The sequence below is a fragment of the Cucurbita pepo genome, chromosome 8, assembly GCF_057944985.1.
Source record: "Cucurbita pepo subsp. pepo isolate OVF chromosome 8, ASM5794498v1, whole genome shotgun sequence".
Lineage (NCBI taxonomy): Eukaryota > Viridiplantae > Streptophyta > Magnoliopsida > Cucurbitales > Cucurbitaceae > Cucurbita > Cucurbita pepo.
This window is the reverse complement of record NC_141805.1, coordinates 652,436-672,772: the sequence shown is the minus strand read 5'-3', so window position 1 is coordinate 672,772 and position 20,337 is coordinate 652,436. Positions and strand designations below refer to the sequence as shown.

Genomic DNA, 20,337 nt, shown 5'->3' with positions numbered 1-20,337 from the left:
TTAGTTCCTATTACAAGTTACTTCCTTTCTCCCTATTCTACTCAACGGCACGTATTTTCAAGATCAGTGAAATGAAACGCTCTCCTATCTACATCACTAGCACGTCGCATATCAAACGTGCAAACAAGAACATAAAAGGAGAAGCAAAATTCCTTTACATTTATATAATGAACAACAATAATCTGAGCAATTCAAGAAAGAAATACAAAGGGAATAACGATTATATTAATAAATACATACAGTTAGCCCTAACAAGCTTCTCAAATAATTACAAAGATACCACTGCTAATATCTCCAAATTCTACATTCCCCAAATCCCCAACTCAGTCTATTCGTAGCTACTTTAACCCTAGCAAACTTCTCAAATAATTACAAATATACCACTAAATATTCCCAACATATCTCTGTTAGTATATTCCTAACTCATGGTTACAAGAGGTGAGTATATATCCTTTAGGGTCAGGGCTCGGGGTAGACTCGAACAAAGCCACGGAAATGAGGATGAGAGAATGGACCCCGGCCAAAAACAAATGAGGGCAGAGATCACCACCATGTTAAAATCAAGAAACAAGCAAAGCCGAGTGACGAATGCCACCTGATTCCGAGCAGCCGAAAATGGGTAAACGCCTATCCCACAGAGCTTCCAGCAATGCTATGGTGTGTTTTTTTTTCCAGCAGAGTTTCAATAGACAACCTATGAGAGAACACATTCATCAGAGTTTAAAGCCAAAAACAAGCAGGGTGAGACGTTGTGGATCGTTATAGATTACGTCAACAAGTTTCTAACCGTGTTCTTTTTGTCGAACGGTTGTAAATTGCAAATCATACATTAGAAAAAAATGTCAACCAGGAATGCAAGTGCATGGTTTCTGATACATTTGATGGGAAAAAAGAGTTAAGAACATTGCATTTCGTTCCAACAAAAATAAGCCAAATATTTCAGAGGGTGCAGGAAAAGAAAGGGCATCAGATATAAGTTACCTGCGCAATGAGCAAGGGGGGCATGGCTACCTACAGCAGCGAGGTACTCATGGGATTTGCAAAGTAGTGATCACGGCAAACAAACTTCGAGTCTCTGTGGCTCGTGCCAAGGAGCGTTCCTAGAATACCAGGGGGGCCACTGAACGTACGTTGATACATCTTCCTCACTATGAGGTGCTGATCTAATATCATCAACTCTAACAGCTTCTTACAACTCTGAGAGGAGAGATGGTGACAGTAAATACTTCGCACAATCATATATTTGGAGAACTAACCAACTTCAACAGCCACATTGTGTAAAAGAATGCGCATGTGTTTTTATTGCAATCATGAGTTCAGATGGAATTTTGAAGGTATATATTTGAAATTTTAGAATACCTGGGGATTCAAGACGTTCATCCGTCGTATAATCGCAACCTAACAAAAAATGCATAGGAAAAAAAAAACGAAAAAAGAAGCATTATCAGAAACAAGCATGAAAGGATGACAAGGTAACAAGAAGAAGACTCATTTTTTTCAAAATAATGCAATGTGAGATGAACAGCCTAATAAGTAACTAATACAACATTATCCTCAAAATCATGCAATGCGCGGTTAAGACTCATAATCCGAAGTTCGATCTCTTATCTTCTTTACATACCCAATTAGCATTTGAAAAGCCCTCGATCATAAATAATCCATATATATACAATTCCACATTCGGGTGACGCTTTTCGTTCCAAATTGTTCATCTAAATTTTCGTTTTTCAAATCACTCATGAATTTTGCTTTAGCCCATCTGACTTGTGAAAGCAAAAGAGTTTTTCAGTCTCCATCCAAGCAAAGAACTTAGATGTTTGTTCCATATAAATGTTCTTCAAGAGATCATTTATAAGAAAGATGTACTACGGAGCCAAGATCAAGCAACAGGATTCATACCTCCAACAAATCGTTGCTGAAAGATATAAGATCAGAAAATGAGAAAATCATACCTCCAGTATTCCTGGGTTTTGCATTACAATTCCTAAGATCCGCCTTCTAAGCCCCTTGTAGACAATTTTGTTAGTCGTCCCGTCTCCGTTTATCCATGGGAGTATTGGCATATTCAAACCATCAGAAGAGGCGCAAAACAATCCATTCTCATTCCCTGTTGTGTTTAAAATGGTTTTCTCCTTGGGATTGCGTTGATGCATACTGCTAGTTTGACTTTCCTTTGTGTTGTCATCAACTTCTGGAGGAAGATTGAGAACCGTTACTTTGTGCACCTCACCAACAACCATTTTATTTTCCATCTGGGAATTTGCAGCAATAGACATGTGATTATCTGGATTCTTCTCCCCATTGTTGTAGTTTTCTGGATGGAAAACCAATTGGCCATCACTTCTTCCAAGCATATCGACTGATGAAGGAGTAGCACGGTTTCGATTCGAACCAGATATCGATGTCAAAAAGTACTTGGGACGATATAAAGCATCAACAATTCGAATACTGTCAAATGAATTCACCTGTACAAAATGCAAGTTAAAATAACTCAACTTCAAACCTAACTTTCTACATCCCACCACAAAATACAAAAGCTAGCCCAGAACTTTTAAGCTCAAGGAAATTGATTAGGCTAGTGCCTAGTGGTTGTACAATGTTACACTACACATAATAATAGAAAATTCGTAACGAGCCATCAGTGTCGTTTTTTTCAACTTGAAATGATTTTCTAAAACAAAAATGGCCCCTCAAGGTGGTGGTGTGGTGTTGTTTTTTCTTTTACCCTCTCGCTCAAGGCCTGAAACACTGCTCGAGTGTATACGTTGTAGATCGATTAATGCCTATAAAGCATAAAAAAGATACTTTGCCCTGTTCTTGGTTTAATGATTAGCCCACATTTCTTACCCCCCACCCCAAAAAAACCATATAATGGATAAAGCCAGGACATAAACAAACGTTGAGATGGGAATATGATTACAGAATAAAACAAATACTATAAGCAATCAAATTACCACGAAAGGCATACTAACCTTCAGCACTCGTTGGAACGTTTGAAGAACATCAACGATAAGTTGAGGCAGCTTTTCTCCTAATTCAGTCGTAAGATACGGCTTTTCAGTAACACAATACTGATCCTAAAGATTAACTCATTTCATGCATTGAAATCACATGTAAAGAAAATAGCTAAAAACGTGCAAAAATTATGGAATCTATACCTTGTAAATTAGCCACCTGGGAAACTTCCTCTATGCTTAAACCCTGGTCACCAGCCAACTGAACTGCAGAATAAACCAACCCAAAGACCTCTGGAGAGATGGCACTCATTTGTTCTTGATAACAACCTACCGACATCAAATGATCTGCAAAAGCTGTCATAGCTTGCCAAGTTGACTCGCAACGATTTCCAAGAGAGACAACCCCATCTGTATCGTATAGTGATTCCACATTGTCAAATGAAATACTGTTGTGAGTAGGTGAAACGTGAAATCTATCATTCCCACCAAAATGTTGGTCATCAATACAATTCCAACTATCTGACAGCTCCATAGCATCTGTTCTTAAAATTGTAGTACGACAAACAGAAACCAAAATCCCAGGAAAACCTTTTTCTCGACGAGAAATAATTTCACCCTCTGCTGGTGCAAATTTCATCTTCTTAGCCCGAGTGTCCACCCACAGTTCACAGCTATCAACTTTTCGTTTTGAACTTCTCAAGTCTTCAGGTTCTCCAACGCCATCGTCGGGCAAGCAAGAAGAAATAGACAACTCTCCCGAAGAAACTAGAGCAAACAAATGGAAAATATCTCCGCATTGTAAATCAGAAGGAATATTAATCCCATTCTCCACGAGATCTTTGTCTTTTTCATGCAGAAACTTAGAAAATTTGGAAGCTCTCTCTCCAGTGTTCGCTGGAAACGGGGACTTTGAAATGCTATGCAGAAAACTTTGTGAGAGCACAAAAGGTTCATTATTGTTGCCTCCAATCTGGAAAATGTGAAAAATTAATTGTGGACACGATATATAGTCAGACAAAAATCATGGTAAATGGAGTACAGAAGCCATCTGAAGAATGTCATGCCAGTATAGTATGAATTGATACAAACAAGTTAAGGAGGAAAAACAACAAATAATCAATTATCTTAAGCAAATGTCTTCAGCAGAAACTGTGGACATGAGTAAATTAAAATCCAAAATCAACAGTGTACACTAAAAGAAAGTGAAAGAGAGAGAAGAATGGAAGAAATTGATGATTTCCACTCGAAATATTCTATGTGCAGTCTGTCTCAAACTTGGCCTTTTCACTTCCTTGGCATAACTCGCCTTCATCTTCAAAGGTCTAGAGTTTGATTCCTATGCCTAGACACTTTCTGAAAAGAAACAATGGTTCAAGGATACAAATTCCTAGAGGGAGAGAATTAAAAAACAAAACTAAGGAGTAAAAACGGACCTCCCAATTCATACAAGTATTACGCATAGAAAAGTCAGAAAATCATTCTGAAAGAGAATGCCATGGCGAAACTTCCAATCTAGCCAACAAGCTTATAATCAAGGTGTACAAATACATTGAATGCCATAGGAGAAATAAATGAAAAAATCTAAATAATGGCTATTTAAGACGCAAACAAAATCATTCAAAGAGAATTAATAGCACAATGGAACAAAAGGCTGAAGTATAAATTGAAGAAGCAAGACAATCAGACAAAGAACATGGGTTTTCACATATCACGTTTGATTTTTTGGATAAAGAAAAAGAAAGTTAAAGAAAGTAGGTAACGAAAATAGAAAATCTAATTATTTTGAGCACAAGACTCACCATGATTTTCTTTTCTCTCAGGTGGCTAAAAGCTGAAAAAAGATCATGTTCTGAGTAACGCCTTAAATTTTCAGCAAGGAGATTAGGTACTTCAAGAGCAGTTGAGGTGCTCAAGAAAACAAGCTTAAATAGCTCAACAGCATTAGAAACAGCCAATGATTCAAATACTTCTTTGCTGACATGCCTGCCATTCAAAATCTTCATCAACCGCCGATGAAGGCTTCTTGACTTTGATCTTCCCCTAGAAAATTGACATTGCTCTCCTCCCAGGTCTGCACTCTGGGTGGCAGACGTAAATCCAGATTCCTGGACAACCAAGGGCAAAACAAACAATTAGGCCTAGTATCATTCTAAAAAGGAAAAAGGAAAAGTTGATAAACATGCTCTTCGGCACACACATTTGCATCCAAAAAGTCACCATAGACAGATCCAACTCTTTTTGAGTCCTCCAACATTGTCATTTTCTTGTAATGAAGAACCTCATCAAGGGCCATCTTTACATCTTTATCATCAAAATCATCCCATTGCTCTTCCTGCAGATCCAACTCACTGTAATGTTCACTGTCGCCACTATTTCCGTTAAGAGCTTTCCCATTAGAACTTGTTGTGATCACTTTGGGGTCATCTTGATGAACCGATGGATTCCCATTAGAACTTGTTGCAATGACTTTGGGGTCATCTTGATGAACCGATGCGTTCTTTGATTTTTCCAGGTACTTCACGTAATGCTTGCCAAGAATGTTACAAAGCCGCATTACAAGTTTTCTAAATCTTAGACTGCCATTCAGCCATGCCATTCTTTTTTTACAAGTACCTGGAGGTGCTGGCAAGTTAGAGATAGCACACCAATTTGTTCGAGAAAATTTTGCACCTCGAGATGCACGGTATCTGACATATTGGATGATCAATTGCCTGAAAGGATAACAAAAGAATCAAAAAAAGCAAAGATACATGTAAGAAAAGATATCATATTAAAAAGTAATTTAACATTTTTCACTTTCTCGTTAAGAATTCTTTAACATTTTTCACTTTCTCGTTAAGAATTCAAGAGTATCTTCACATGAAGCTATGAAAGTCATCATATGATCACATATGCATATATGTACAGAAGAGAACCTCCAACAACCTATCATATACTTCAGAGAGAACATTTCACACGGTTAATCCTGCTATCTTCACTAGCTTGGATTTCATAACAAAATATGAATTTACAGCTTGTAGCAATTGAACGTGTTTACCCAAAAAAGAACCAAAAGCATGCATTGGCAGACAAGGTAAATGTTAATAAAATTTCCTTCATGGAGATCATATTAATATCATACTAATCTCTAAGGCCTGCAGTTGGAAAAATTAGGTAGTCATTGTCATCTTATTACCTATCTGTTTCATCAGTCCATATAAACCTTCTTTGACGAGTTGACTTTGTCATTGAAGAGGCAACAGAACAGTGTGCCTCGCCTTCCTCTTTAGACACAAATTCCTCTACAGTTTCTTGATGATCGCCATCCTCAAAAATTTCTTGCGAAGGAATGTTCTGCTCTCCTGAATTAGCAGCCAAATGTTTATCTTTAACATCAGATGAAATAGAAGTTTCAGGAAACGTGGTGACCCTTGCTTCATCCGACTGCTTGCTGACATCATCATACCGTGCACGCTTCCCTGGCCTCTCTTTTGGTAATCTTTTTCTCCTCAATGAATGGCCTTTAATTTTTTGTCTAGACTCCTTGTCTGTCCCTTCATCAAAGCTATTAAGACGTTCCTGGCGCCTATCATAATACACACGTAGAACCTGCAAGTGAAATTTAGGAGAGAAATGCACACCTTTAATAAAATAATACATTGAGTAAAAGAAACGCTAGTTCTTTTGAGAATTGACTGGGAAGTACAACATTACTGAGCTGAGTAAAAGTTTTTATAAAAAATAAAAAATAAAAGGAAAAAGAAACAGACGTTTCATGGATAGATGAAAAGATAGAAAAATCTATCGTCCCTTTACAAAATTTGTTTGCTGCCCAAAAATTTGTTTGTTTCCAATTGACTTTTTAGACATTGCGTAGTAGAATATACGAATAACAATATTACCTGTTCTAATGTCAGATTAAGATCCTTTGCTATTTTGTCACACTCTCTATATGAAAGTTTTGCACTTGGATCCCTCCTTGCCACAAGCTCCAGGAGTGAAGCACGCTGTTCGGCTGTCATAACCCGAACTGAAGCCCATGAACGGAAAAGAAATGCCTGATGAGAAAAAGAAAACATTGACATGATGGTATCATTAGAACCGAGAACTACATTAATTTCGAACTATAAATGACTATTAATAGGCATGCTGCTAAAAGTTTAAATAATTACCTCGCGTACAGCAGACCCAGGAAATGCAAGCAGAGCAGATCTAGGATCAGCCGTGGCATAGCAATACTCAAAAGTTTGCCAATACTCATTGACAGCTTGCCTACTTGACAGTGTAAAGTCATGCCTAATTCTTGGCCGAAGATCTAGACACTTATTCATCAAAGATCTAGTAGCATCTTTTGAAACAGGTTCCTCGATGTAAGGTTTAAGCTCCAGTGCATGTTTTAAAGTGGCACGACCACAATCATTGACATTGCCTGTATTTGCAGCTACAAACCTAACTAACTGAAATAAGGAATAAACTTGTAAGGGTACTTTAGCTCGAATTCAAACAAAAAAAAAACAATTATCATGCTTGATGTTTCAATACAAATCATATTGTACTGTCGGCATCACGAGTCTCATGATCTAAAACCAACCAGAGTAATAGATCCTATAAACCAACATTCAGTTGTCATACACAAATGCAAGTTCAAAATTAACAACGAAATATTAAAATATTAGAACATCTAACCTGAAAAAAGATTAGAGAAACAAAGATTTTGAAAAAACTAATAATTAAGATGCTTTGGAGGATTGAAAACAATCATTAATTTTAGAGACAGACATCACGACAAGAAAGAAAAACCAATTCAAGAGATGTGCTCAAATTCTTTATTAACTAATGAAGACAAACTACAGGAAGTATAAATAACAAGATAAAATAAATAAACAAACCCAAACTGAAAATGACAAGTTCCAAGTACTATTCTCGATAGCATAAAAGCTTTAGAAGATTGAAGAATAATCAATTCTCTATTTTGGATTATATTTTTCTTTCAACCAGCATAGCAGAGATCAGAATCAGAAATGCTATTTGCTCTAACCATTTCTGAAAAGGGTAGGTATGATAATTGGTAAGCTACGTTTCTAGATGGACTATGTGGTTATCAAAGATAGATAGGTTTTCCATGATAGGGACGGATCGGAACATTGAGAAAATATCGTGTTTAGTTCTGTTCAAAATATTGGTTTGAGCTTCTCGGTCTTTACAAATTTTGTAATAACTCCATATGTTCTATTCTTAATTCTTAAGGTTCTGACTGATCATGTATAAGTTTTTTTAGTTCTATTTGGCCAGTTGACAAGGATAACTGCTTCAAGGGCCCATAGGTTGCTATCTTGACATTTGTTGAGATGGACAAGGCTAAATCCATATGTAAAATTGATAAAGGGCCTATCCTTCATTGAAGATAGATGGGTATGGCTAAGAACTACTACAAACTTCTCGATGAGGCACTTATTCAATAATCCTCCTCCCAATGAAAACACACAGCTTCAATATCAATACGATAGAATTTCGAGGACAAATATCCCAAGAAAAATCTAGTTTTTCTGCTGGAACCTCAGCCCTAACTCCATCAACACTCATGATTCCATTCACAAAAGGCTCCCGAGTATCACTACCTCGCCTAGCTGCTGCTTCTAGTGCATGAGAAATTCAGGAACCTAATTCATATCTTTTGAATTTGCTAGCAAGTTTTGAAATTGGGTTCTTGTTTCTTTTGGATGGCAGACCCCTCTCCACACCAAAATTTCCTTTGCTTTCCATGTTATCCTGGAAGGCCACCGTTTCAAAAGGAGAGGGTCCCTCTAGTATGATCAGAGCTTTTCTTTGGTACATATGGATGGAGAGGAACAACAGAACCTTCAAAAATAAGAAATATTTGTTTCCTTTCGTTGGTGTAAAGGGTTTTTTCTTTCCTTTCGCAGAGGCTTAAGAGATCTTATGATGAAAATGAAAGGATTTTTTGTAATCCAGTTGCTTGGGAGCTCCTCCCTTTTTGTACTTCCATATTACTAATGAAATATTTGTTTCTAACAGAAAAAACATAGACCGAATGTGCAGACAATGAATCTTACAATACCTATGAACAAGGGCTATTGAAATCTGAAACATAGCATTTCCTAATTTTTTGTTAAAGTAAATTACAATAAACTTGAAATTTTAATACGTGCAAGTATTTCATTAATAACTTATTGACCTCGTGAACTCATATATTAGAAGTGACCATGAAATTTACCTTCAAACGCCGTAAAATATCAATAATCACCGAGAGCCTTCCAGTACCATTAGCATCCATCAGATGCTTGTACTCCTCAGGAGCAAGGTCAGCAAGTGACAAACCCCTCTTACATTTATCCAACATATCATCAAATTTTTTAGTAGACCCAACAACTTGAAGGAAAAGCTCAACTGGGATCGACTTAATTGCGTCTTCTAATAAAAATGGCTTGTAGCTAGTGTGAGGATTTTTCAGATCATGGACAAATCTTTCAGATGAGGAAGTACCACCAGAATCATCTGAACAGTTTAGGTAATCCCACAAAAAACAATGAAGCAGCTTTGCACGGATCATTTTTGCCAGTACAAATCCATTTGCACGCATGGCTTCTGATCGTACTGCAGCAATGTCAGGATCCATATAGTGCTGTGTCCTTTGGACACCTTCTAATACAGGAAGCAACACTTTCCTCTTCGCCTTTTTTGAGTTATGACCACGACTTTGGGCTTCAAATGACCTCATTTTATCATGAATTTCACTTAGAAGTTGAGGAGATAAAGTCTCAATAGAAGGATGCAGAATCACCTGGGTGATACGAGTACGGCCACAATTTGTGACAACAGGAACATTGATGTCTATGCATTTACAGTGTCCTTCACTTTGCAATTTGTTTATACTTCGGAAAATAGTTCTTCTATCTGTTGTTGTGGTTTTGTCTGTCTCCTGATCAACAATCCACCTAAAAAGCTCGCCTTTCAAAACAAACTTCTCATCCTACAGGGGAAAAAATATGGGAATACTATTTTAGACAAAGAGCGTAAACCTGTTTGGTACGTATCTGGAAAATTGTCCAGACATATTGAACTTAGAGACGATGTGAGATTGTAAAATCGGTCAATTTCTCTCTAATTACAGAGTTAAAACAGTAAGCAATGCAAATTTAACATGTAAATCATTGAGAAAACCTGTAGCCGTTCAAGAATTCTTTGCTCCCTCCTAGCACTACCCACAGTAAGAGGTAAACACGGATACTTCTGATGTGATACAGAAACTGATGATTTTAACAGAGCCGCTGGAGGTGTTATTAATCCAGAGTTTGTTTCAACGCCTGCATTCACTGAACAGGGTTCTACATCAGGATTGGAGCATGTTGGCATAGAAACTGACTCTTGTGGCAAATGGATAACTCTGAGGTCAGTCTCACGATCGCCATGCAGCTTATCATTAACTTCAGTTTTCATTTTTCCATCCCCTGTTGTTCTACGACTTGCACTGTCAACTTTCAAATTTGTGTCTTCAGCCTTTGCAAAGCTACTTTGAGAAGTTGTTTCAGCTAACTTCTTAGAATCATTTACACTGGAAGTATGATTAATACAATTTTCAATTTCATTATTTGCATCTTTTGATTTATGAAAAAATTGACTATTATATTCAGGCTTGAAATTCCCACGTGTCCACACTCGATAAAGATTGCATTTGTTGTGAGTTTCAGCTTGAAGATGCATTCCAAATCTAGTAAACATATTGACAAGTCGGCCATAGTTTCTTTTGTGATCAATTCCAAGCCTCTTACAAACCTGCACGCCACAGAAAACAATGGGATTAATGGCTGAAAGGATACAAAGCTCTTACTTCATAACAACTAAATCGAAATAATACCGGGGGGTTCAAACCCGGGGAAGACATTGAACTCATTATCTAACAGGCGAGTCAAACAATAGAGAGAAAAATAATAAATGCAGTTTAGACATTGTGACTTGGTTATGATCAAATGCAATGATTCTATGTTTCTGCCTTCAAAGATTATGCCTCGATGATATTACAAGACTGACGCCATATTTCTATATCGAAAAATGTATCTCCAAAGCCTCAACATTATGAAGTAAAATTTGATGCTAATTTATGACGAGATGAACTACTGAAGTGGAGAGAAAAGTTGAAACATGCTAATAACATTCAGAAGAAAATGATTCATTGTCGTATGAAAGCTCAAGTTTTTTTCATGTTTCAATATCCTGATAAAAAGGCAATGAATCTAAAGAAAAAAAAGCAAAACAAAAAATTGCAGTCCTATAATATTCAAGAAGTAAATAACACACCTCCATTACTGTTATGCCCTCAAAGCCAGCAGCATCAATCATATCATAGATTTGATGCTCTATGGCAAGCTCAGCGAGTTGATCGGTTACTTGACATTTCCTCCCAAATTTCATATGATGTTTATAACCAGAACTATCATCTCCCCCAAGAGCACTTGTCTCAAAACACTTTGGAGAGAACTTCTTTAGCAGACGTAGACAACAATCAAACTGTGAAAGGCGAAAGAGTTGTATTCAAATGAAATAAACGTAAAGGTCAGCTGTTTACAAATGAAAAGAACATAAATGCGAGAAAGATTTAATGAAACATGAGATTCCACTTTACAGAGTTAGAATGTTAGAAAAAACAAGTGACAATAACTCTTTCCCAAGGAAAACAATTACATTAATGAGAAAAGGAGTGAAACCAAGGTCCAACAAAGAGAACACAGTCGAAAAACACAGTTTGATTATTTTGTATGCGAAACCAAGCTTTTATTGAGAAACATGAAAGAATATACAATGATAGAACATAATGGCCTCTAATCCAATAAAATGACAACTCCAAATGATCTGATCAAGATTCTCAAAACCCAGTCGAACGGGAGGAGTCCAATAAAAAAAAGGGCCTCTAATCCAGAATTATCAAACCTAGACGGAAATTAAGAAAATCTTGAGAGATAGAAGCCAATAAAATGACAACTCCAAATGATCTGATTAAGATCCTCAAAACCTCCCCTACAATGATAGAACATAATGGCCTCAAGAAAAAGGAAGAATGTTTCTGAATATGATTCATCGTGTTGACTTTTCCATGCAACTAACGAGCAAAGAATTTGACCTTCCAAAGAGAGGAGAGGAATGAAGGGCACCCAAGTGGGGATGCATAAAGAAGTGGAAAAGAGAATTACAAGAGAAGCCTCCACTGTGATGAAGGCCCAAAAACGAGCATCCCTCCAAGAAAAACGTGAAATATTTCCAAGTACAAATGACAATATGGCTATAATAAATAAAAAATTAATTAAATTTGAAAATATGCTCTCTCCACTTCACCCTCCACCTTCGATGGATACCTTTTAAGAAAGAATTTCTGGTGGTTTTGTTTGGTTAATTCTCGCATTTTTCATTTTCAGTATTTGGGCTTCTACTTCTACAGGGGATTTTATAGTAATCATCTATGCAACTTTTCAAATAGCAAATTTTCTTATCCCAAAACAACTACGTGAAGAATCCCCACTAAAAATGTATCTTTCGGATGATATCGATTGGTAAAAATGTACAAAAGTTGCTAGGGAAGATAAGATTAACATCAATAAAATCCTTGGAAAAGTGATACATTGTTCCATAGATAGTAAAAGAAAATTGTAAAATAGTTTATGTTCAAAACAAAAAAAGGAAGACGTTGTAATGTTAGAAAGACATGCTTTAAAAAAATACCAAAATTACCTTATTGTCCACTTTAGCCTCGAACACCTCAATAATGTGAGCCCTTTCCAATCTATTACAGACCTGGCAGCATATTTTCAACATAAAAAAGTTTTAGAAGTTGAGCCTCAAGAAGAATTTAACAAAAAAAAATAGGTAGATCAAAACATAACGGCAGGGAAGTGCAAATAAAATCCAACCTCTCTCCAAGCTTTATGCCCTGAAGAAGATCCAGTATAACCAAGATCCTTCTTAATATCAGAAACAACAAGAACCTTCAACAAAAGTAACAATGCAATTAGGACTATTTTTTTTCCACAGTAATCCAAAATTTCTATAATATCTATCATCAAATGTGTTCACTGTACACAAGTCATTGATAGAGCTGCAAAACATAAAGAAAGTTCACCTTTCCATTGGCTGCTTCAAGTTTATCACATATAGCTTCCATTTTTGGTAAATAATCCTTCACAAACACGTCTTCCTTGATGCATTTTACAGGCATACCATCTTCATCAGCGGCACTTTCTACTGGGTCTCCAAGCTGCTCAATATTATTTTCTTCCACAGTAATCCAAAATTTCTGTTGACAGCCCAAATGCTTTGCATATCGGTGCAAGTACATCAAATTGGTACTCACAATTGGACTATTTCTCAACTCCCCAGTATTTACAGCTTCTTTAGTTCGGACAACTGCAGATTGCCTCGTAATTAACCCTTGACACTCAAGGCTCTTCACTACATAAAAGAAGTTTCTTCCTTCAATCCCAAATTCTTTAGCAAGTTGGTTTTGCGTCACTCCATTTTTTCTGCAAGTTATGTATTGGATATTACTTTTCCTAGGTAATTAGAGTACTAGATAACCGGTTACAACTAATTCAAATATTTCATAGCTTGTTGCCTTAGTGGATGGACCTAAAAATGACAACAAAACGTTTGATCGTAGATATCCATAAATGAGTCCCAGGAAACGTAAACATAACATCTCATAAACAAACACCAAAATTCATAATCACATATACATGCACGACAAATGAAGACTGCAGAATAAGCCAAATCAAGCCTACACAGAGCGTACCTAGCAATAGCGAGGCGCTCAAGGACTCGTCTCTGATGGGCGGACATGTTGGAACTGGCTGATCGCACATTGTAGAGCCCTACAAAGTTATCCCTCAAATACTCTTTGCCCATAACCTTCACATTCAACCTTTCAGCGTTTTCGAAAGACTGGATAGATGGGTCCTTAACATCATAGGTCACCTTGCCAGCATCGAATTGCAAGGATGGGATGCTAAGGAGTTGGGTCCAGACAGCAGTCTTGACACCATTGGAGAGGTCGAGGCCGGAAGCTGAGAGAGAGGGTTCGAGCCTGGACCATAGATTGCGGAGAGTGAGTCCGTTCTGACCCTGTGAGCAAATTTCTTCGACGGCGGAGGAGACAATTACGTCCATAGTAAGCAGTCAGCAGGCGGAGAGTTTGGTTGTGAATGTACAGAGAAAGAGCATTGTTTTCCGATCAAGGCCGCGACTCGCCGGAGAAACAGAACGCAGAAACGAAATTCGGCGGGAATGGGGAAGGGTGTCGAATGCCCTTTCGACTGTATAATCTTAAATTCCTCGAAATCGCTCGAATTAAAACTCGAGAACGAAGAATCCCTATACTAATTACTTGTTTTTAATGTTATTTTTAATGTTTTTTCTTTAAATTACTAAAAATTGAAATAATATTTAAACTTTTTTAGCTTTAAAATACTTTTATAAAGATAAGGGTATTTAAAAAATAATAATAATAATTAGTTTATGGGTGTTATTAAACAAATTACGAAATATTTTCTACACTTCAAAATAAATATTTAAGTAACAGTACTACCATTTGATAGATTTTTTTTTTCTCTTTTTTTTTTTTTTTTTTTTTTTTGTTAAAATTAGTGGATAAATCGTATAAATTTATTATGAGACAAAAATAGCATTAAATTTCATTAAAATTGAAGAATTATTTGAATATCGATATAATTTGGGGAGTTACGTCCATCAGCAGGCCCAGCGTAAGGCTAACGGCCCAATACATCAAGATCCAACAACACAGGCCCAAAAAACTCATCGTCAAATTCCAAATTCTTGTCCTTGGGCCCACGGCCCATAACCTGGCTGTCAGGTGTAATGTCATGCTTCACGGGACTGAAATCATGGTCCCAAACTGGGCCCATCTAAAATGGGTCCATTACTACAAAGCCCAGGCCCAGTGAAAGGCCCCACGGCCTAACGCATAAAGCTCCAGAAACCCAGGCCCAAAAAATCTCATCTTCAAATTCCAAATTCCAAAGACCAAACGGCTTTGATTGTCCTTGGGCCAACGGCCCATAACATGGCTGTAAGGTGCAATGTCATGCTTCACAGGACAGAAATCATGGTCCCAAACAGCGCCCATCTTAAATGGGTCCATTATTACAAAGCCCAGGCCCAGCGTCAGGCCCCACGGCCGACGCAGGAAGCTCCAAGAACCCAGGCCCAAAAATCTCATCAACAAATATCAAATTCCAAAGCCCAAATGGCTTTGATTGTCCTTGGGCCGACGGCCCATAATTTGGCTGTAAGGTGCAATGTCATGCTTCACAGGGCTGAAATCATGGTCCCGAACAGGGCCCATTTCAAATGGGTCCATTACTACAAAGCCCAGGCCCATAGTAAGGCCCATGGCTCAACGCATCAAGCTCCAAGAACTCAGGCCCAAACATCTCATCTTCAAATTCCAAATCTCAAAGCCCAAAGCGCAAACGGCTTTGATTATCCTCGGGCCAACGGCCCATAACCTGCTGCAAGAATGTTTGGGCTAACGGCCCATTATCAGGCCCAAAATATTTTCCGTTTTCGTTTTAAGAATTTTTTTAGTACAACAAGAATACATACTCCTTTGGTTCACTGCATGATGTTATTTTTATAAGTAATTTTTGAGTGTCAATGTATCCCAGTCATTTTTTAGATGGTGTTGACAAAGGTAGAAAATAGCTTCTTTTTTTTTTTTTACTTGCTTAAATAATTTACCGATTTTCTTTTCTTAGTACAATAAATATAGAATATGGAGAATTAAACCTTTGACCACAAAAAAAATAAACACATGATAAATATAGCTGATTTCAAATTAAGTACAAGTTCTAACAAGGAGAAACATCAGGATAAATGACAGGAGCATTAAGTATTAAAATATACATTTAACCTCAACAAATCTTAATCAATAATCAATGAGTAAGTTAGAAATACCTTACCCAACTGACTTCCACAGCCCTGTAGCCATAGAAGACTGCAGACTGGTAGCATCACTCTCCAAGGAAATAGATGCCTCCATTGGCATAGCTGAAGCAGGATTCAGATCAGAGAATCTAAAACACCCGAGAAGTCGTTCAGGAAGCTCACATTTTGTTTGACCTTCAATCAGAAACGCTACATCAGCTGTCATGGCTGTGAAGTAACCAAACACCAAATGAAACATGGCCTTCGCCACAATATTCGATCCAATGTCGATGTCGACTTCAAAAAAGTTGTCACCTACGACGTATTTACACGAAAGCATACGCCCGACCACGCAGATCGCTTGCTCCCCAACAGCCTTTTTGACAATCCAAGGGCCTTTTATAATATCAGCAATCATTTTAAGCCTCGAGTTTCTGAAGTGGTCGTCACCTTTAAGGAACTGGTCGATCAAGGAGCCTTTGGTAATGGGCTCTGTCGATGCAAAGTAAGAAACAATGTTGTAATTCTCTTTGCTTGGAAGTTGTAGATTAAATGCCCAGATGAAAGGCCTTGGACCTGTAGGAAATGAATCCTTAATAGCCTTCTGAATACGACTGTTTGGATGGTTCAATATCCCTCCAATCTTTGCAGAACTCCTTATCCAGTCGAAACCGAGAGGCTTTAGAAGCGTTTCGCCTGCAGGAACTTTCACCTTAGTTGAAAAATACTCTGGACCTCTCACCAGGAACTTGTCCCCATGGGGAGAACCCCAACAATTTGAATGGTCAGCATTTGCATCAAGAAATGGAACATTCCCTCCTGATTTCACTCTTTCAATCCATTCAAGCTCATCTTCACCAACATTTGCCATAAGTCATCCTACATACAGTAATATATAACTCAATTATCCAATTGGCAAAAGGGCAAGGAATTTATGTAAAAGAGAGAAGAATTCTCTATGATGAAAGACTACTGCAAGTAAACAGCCACCACATAATCCACACAAACTTAGGAGTCTCAGCCTGGCCTCTAATTACCACTCATTCTATGCTTCTAGTCTGATATGCAGAGATAACATTGGGGATGTTGAGTAAAGGGAATCCAAAAATATTGAGAATTTAATATGAGGAACATTCATTGTTGTAACAGAAGCGGAAGCAAGATCGATCACACTCACACACCCTCAAACATAAATTAAACAAAGAGACACAAAAATTTACGTGGTTTGGAGAGAAGAAATTCCCCAACATCCACGGGTAGCAATCAATCTCAATAATCAAAGTGTTTACAAAGTGTATATCTCACAATCTTGCACTACAAAGTCTCTCAACAAAACTCCTCCAAAATGTCACTCAACAAATACAAAAATGACACTCAAACTCAAACCTTTATATAGATATACAAGCATTAATGTCATACAAGAATCAAGATGATTCATCTATCAAAATGGAAGATGAACAAAAAGGGTTATGAACCAAATAAATGAGAGTTATGAACCAATAAATGTCAATACATGCATAAGAGATGCATGAACCTATTCTTCATGACAACTTAAAATACATTCGTATTTGACAATTTGACAAGAGTAATTTTTAACACTGCCTGATTTCTATGTCAATTGAGCTCAGAAATTGAAAGGAAAACAACATAAAACTGCGATGAAAACGAAAATAATACATGAAAACTAAAATCCCCTACATCTTACTTCATTGCAGACAACGAACCTTCAATCATTCCCCAAGTGAACTTTCAATCACCAATAGCTTTACATTAAGTGAAATTTTTTTACCAAATATGAATAAGAACAGAGTTAAAAGTGGAATATTAAACAACAATTTCTGTTTCATGTATTCAAGTAGTTCATAGTCACTATTACTTCTAAGCCAATTCAGCTGATAATCACGTAAATTTTCCTCTAATCACCACTCAAATATGAACATGACAATGAACTCAATCATAACAAGGAGTCCAAATTCACAGAACATGGAAAGGTATCATCAATCCAAAACTCAACTACTACAAACCAAACAACTCAAAAACCACAATTTCATCTCTCGACAGTCGAACGCACGATAATTTAGCAAAACTAAACTTGCAAGAGCACAGTTCCAACCTCAGATGAATAGTAAACAAAATTGGCAAGAAAAAGCTTCAATAATTTACAAGAAACCGAAGCAAATCCATACCAACGACTTACGAGCGCGCAATCGAAGAAACAGGAGAAAGCAACCTCAATCGCAAGCTGCAGAGCAGAGATTCCAGCAATGACAACGCACTAAAAACCCTAACCAGAGAAAGAGAAAGAACAAAACCACGTAATCTTGGAAGAAATTTCAACTTCTACCATCCACCTTAGTAAGACCAATCTTCTCAAAATTTCCACATGTTATTTTCATTGAAACGCTTGGAGATTGAAAAAGTAGAGCAAACGAGTTGTTTGTTTCTCCACTTTCAGAGCGTTGAGAAGATTCGTGATTTAGGTGGAGCTTAGTTGCTTTAGAACAAAGAAAAGCATCTGAAGAACCGCCGCAGCCATTGAAGGACGGAAGGAAGGCTCCAGAAAGACGAAAACTCAAAGGTCAAGCATTAATGGCGATCAATAAAGAACCATTGCTACTTTGTGCATAAATTCAATCAGTGATGGTCGCTTACTATTGGCTGTTGATAAATTGAATGAAGATTTTATTGAAAGGATTCCTAACTGTGTATTTAATTTCCATGGACACGTAGGTATTTCTTTATTTCCACGTCATTTTCACCACATATGAACCAATTACAGAGGAATAGTCCAATAAAGGGAGTGGATTGTGAGATCACATATCTATTAGAGAGGGAAACGAAACGTTTTTATAAGGTAAACAGACCAAAGCGGACAATATCTAGTAGTGGTGACTTTGAGCTAGTACACCAAGCGGATCAAGACCTATATGCTACGGATACTTGAAAAAGTAACTTCATTGTCTCAATGAATCACTCGAACCTTGATACATTTTTTGTACTTACCAACTAGATGTAACGACCCAGATCACATATATTATCCTCTTTAGGCTTCCCCTCGAGGCTTTAAAACACTATGCTAGTGGAAGGTTTCCACATCCTTATAAATGGTGGTTTGTTCTCCTCCCCAACCAATATGGGACATCACAATCCACCCCCCCCCCCCCCTTCGGGACCCAGTGTCCTCGCTGGCACTCGTTCCTTTATCGAATCGATTTGGGACCGCCCCCGAATCCACCCCCATTTGGGGCCAGCGTCCTTACTAGCAAACCACCGTGGGACATCACACTATAAAAGAGCGCATACTAGGTAGGTTAGAAAAATCTCTTAGACCAACCCGAAATTTAAAATTAAATTATCGAGTTTTTTTTTTTAATCACGTGTTAGTGTATACATTTGTCTCATTACGTTATTCCCAGCATCTCAATGCTAGTCCGGACAATTTTAAATATCTTAAATTTTGTTGGTATAAAAGGAATTAATAATACATAAAATTTAAAATCATTCTAAAATTAAATCAGCTTTATTAAAAGGATATTATATGGTTTATATTTAATACATTAAAGAAATTAAAATACGTGTAATATAAGCTTAAGAAAATAAAAGTAAATAATTAAGATATGCCAAAATGAGATAAATGGGGCCTCCTATCTGGTCCCCACCCCACTTTTTAATATAAAATAAATATATTTTTTTTTCTATTCTATAGTAATATTTAAATTAAAATTACTCTTTTTAAGATTATTAAATTTTAAATTTTTAATATTTTATTTTATTTGTGGATATTTATTTACATTTTGAAATTAAAAAAAAAAAAAAAGAATAATATTAACATTCCAAATTAAATTCAAATGGGTAAATATTGGCGTAGTTCAATGTATTATGAAAAGAAGGAATTAATGGAAACAGAAATAAGCGTTTAATGGAAAGTTGTTGAGGTCACCAAGGTAGGTGATCCCATTTTTAGGGGTCAATTTCAACTCCTTGTATATCCCTTAAATTTAACATAGAATTGTATTTTAAAAAAATTATTCCTTAACATCACTCAAAAAATTTAGTCTAATCCCTAACGTGGGTCCCAACCAAAAGATATTTGTCTGTTCGTGTAGGTAATGTAGTTATGGTAGTAAGAACTCCGTCGTCACCATATTTCGTAGCTCTTTGTCATTTATATTTGTGACCCATTTCTATTCTCGTTCGTTATAAGCATCTGCTAGGAATCACGAATCTCCAAAATGCCTCATACCAATGGAGATGTATTTCTACTCATGATCATTCTCTAAATTAGCCAATGTACAATCCTCAACAGCATCCATGTGTCTATTCTGGTACCCGATAGAGTCTAACTCTAATACTCAGATTTGGGATTTATCACTTCACGACCAAATACACCAAAAATATCACTACTCATAAATACATGTCGTAACTTGCAAAATCTACGATACATCCATAGTCA

At 36.9% G+C, this 20,337-nt stretch overlaps 2 protein-coding genes across 4 annotated transcripts; both read right to left on the bottom strand.

Annotated features, from left to right (window-relative positions):
* Window positions 1-203: 203 nt before the first annotated feature.
* LOC111800020 (B-block binding subunit of TFIIIC) lies at window positions 204-14,308 on the bottom strand. 3 transcript variants are annotated; one of them, XR_015422164.1, is made up of 19 exons: window positions 13,735-14,307; window positions 13,066-13,465; window positions 12,857-12,931; window positions 12,678-12,740; window positions 11,253-11,462; window positions 10,119-10,730; window positions 9,172-9,927; window positions 7,109-7,393; window positions 6,839-6,994; window positions 6,133-6,545; window positions 5,155-5,668; window positions 4,757-5,062; window positions 3,159-3,927; window positions 2,973-3,031; window positions 1,953-2,465; window positions 1,360-1,398; window positions 982-1,197; window positions 788-869; window positions 204-694 (listed from the first exon to the last, which is right to left on the bottom strand). XR_015422164.1 is itself a non-coding variant. In XM_087126099.1 (18 exons), exons 1-17 carry the CDS (start codon window positions 14,106-14,108, stop codon window positions 1,012-1,014), a joined length of 5,730 nt encoding a protein of 1,909 aa, XP_086982225.1. In that variant the 5' UTR covers window positions 14,109-14,307; the 3' UTR covers window positions 204-694; window positions 982-1,011. The 3 variants fall into 3 exon arrangements, 2 of the variants coding, with proteins under 2 accessions (XP_086982225.1, XP_086982226.1); XM_087126099.1 differs by lacking the exon at window positions 788-869; XM_087126100.1 differs by lacking the exons at window positions 204-694; window positions 788-869; window positions 982-1,197; window positions 1,360-1,398; window positions 1,953-2,465 and having other exon boundaries at window positions 2,973-3,077; window positions 13,735-14,308.
* Window positions 14,309-15,764: 1,456 nt separating this feature from the next.
* On the bottom strand, window positions 15,765-18,545 carry LOC111799549 (protein ENHANCED DISEASE RESISTANCE 2-like). The gene is made up of 2 exons (XM_023682906.2): window positions 18,071-18,545; window positions 15,765-16,763 (listed from the first exon to the last, which is right to left on the bottom strand). The coding sequence occupies exon 2, from the start codon at window positions 16,753-16,755 to the stop codon at window positions 15,916-15,918; it is 840 nt and encodes a 279-aa protein (XP_023538674.2). The 5' UTR covers window positions 16,756-16,763; window positions 18,071-18,545; the 3' UTR covers window positions 15,765-15,915.
* Window positions 18,546-20,337: the final 1,792 nt, after the last annotated feature.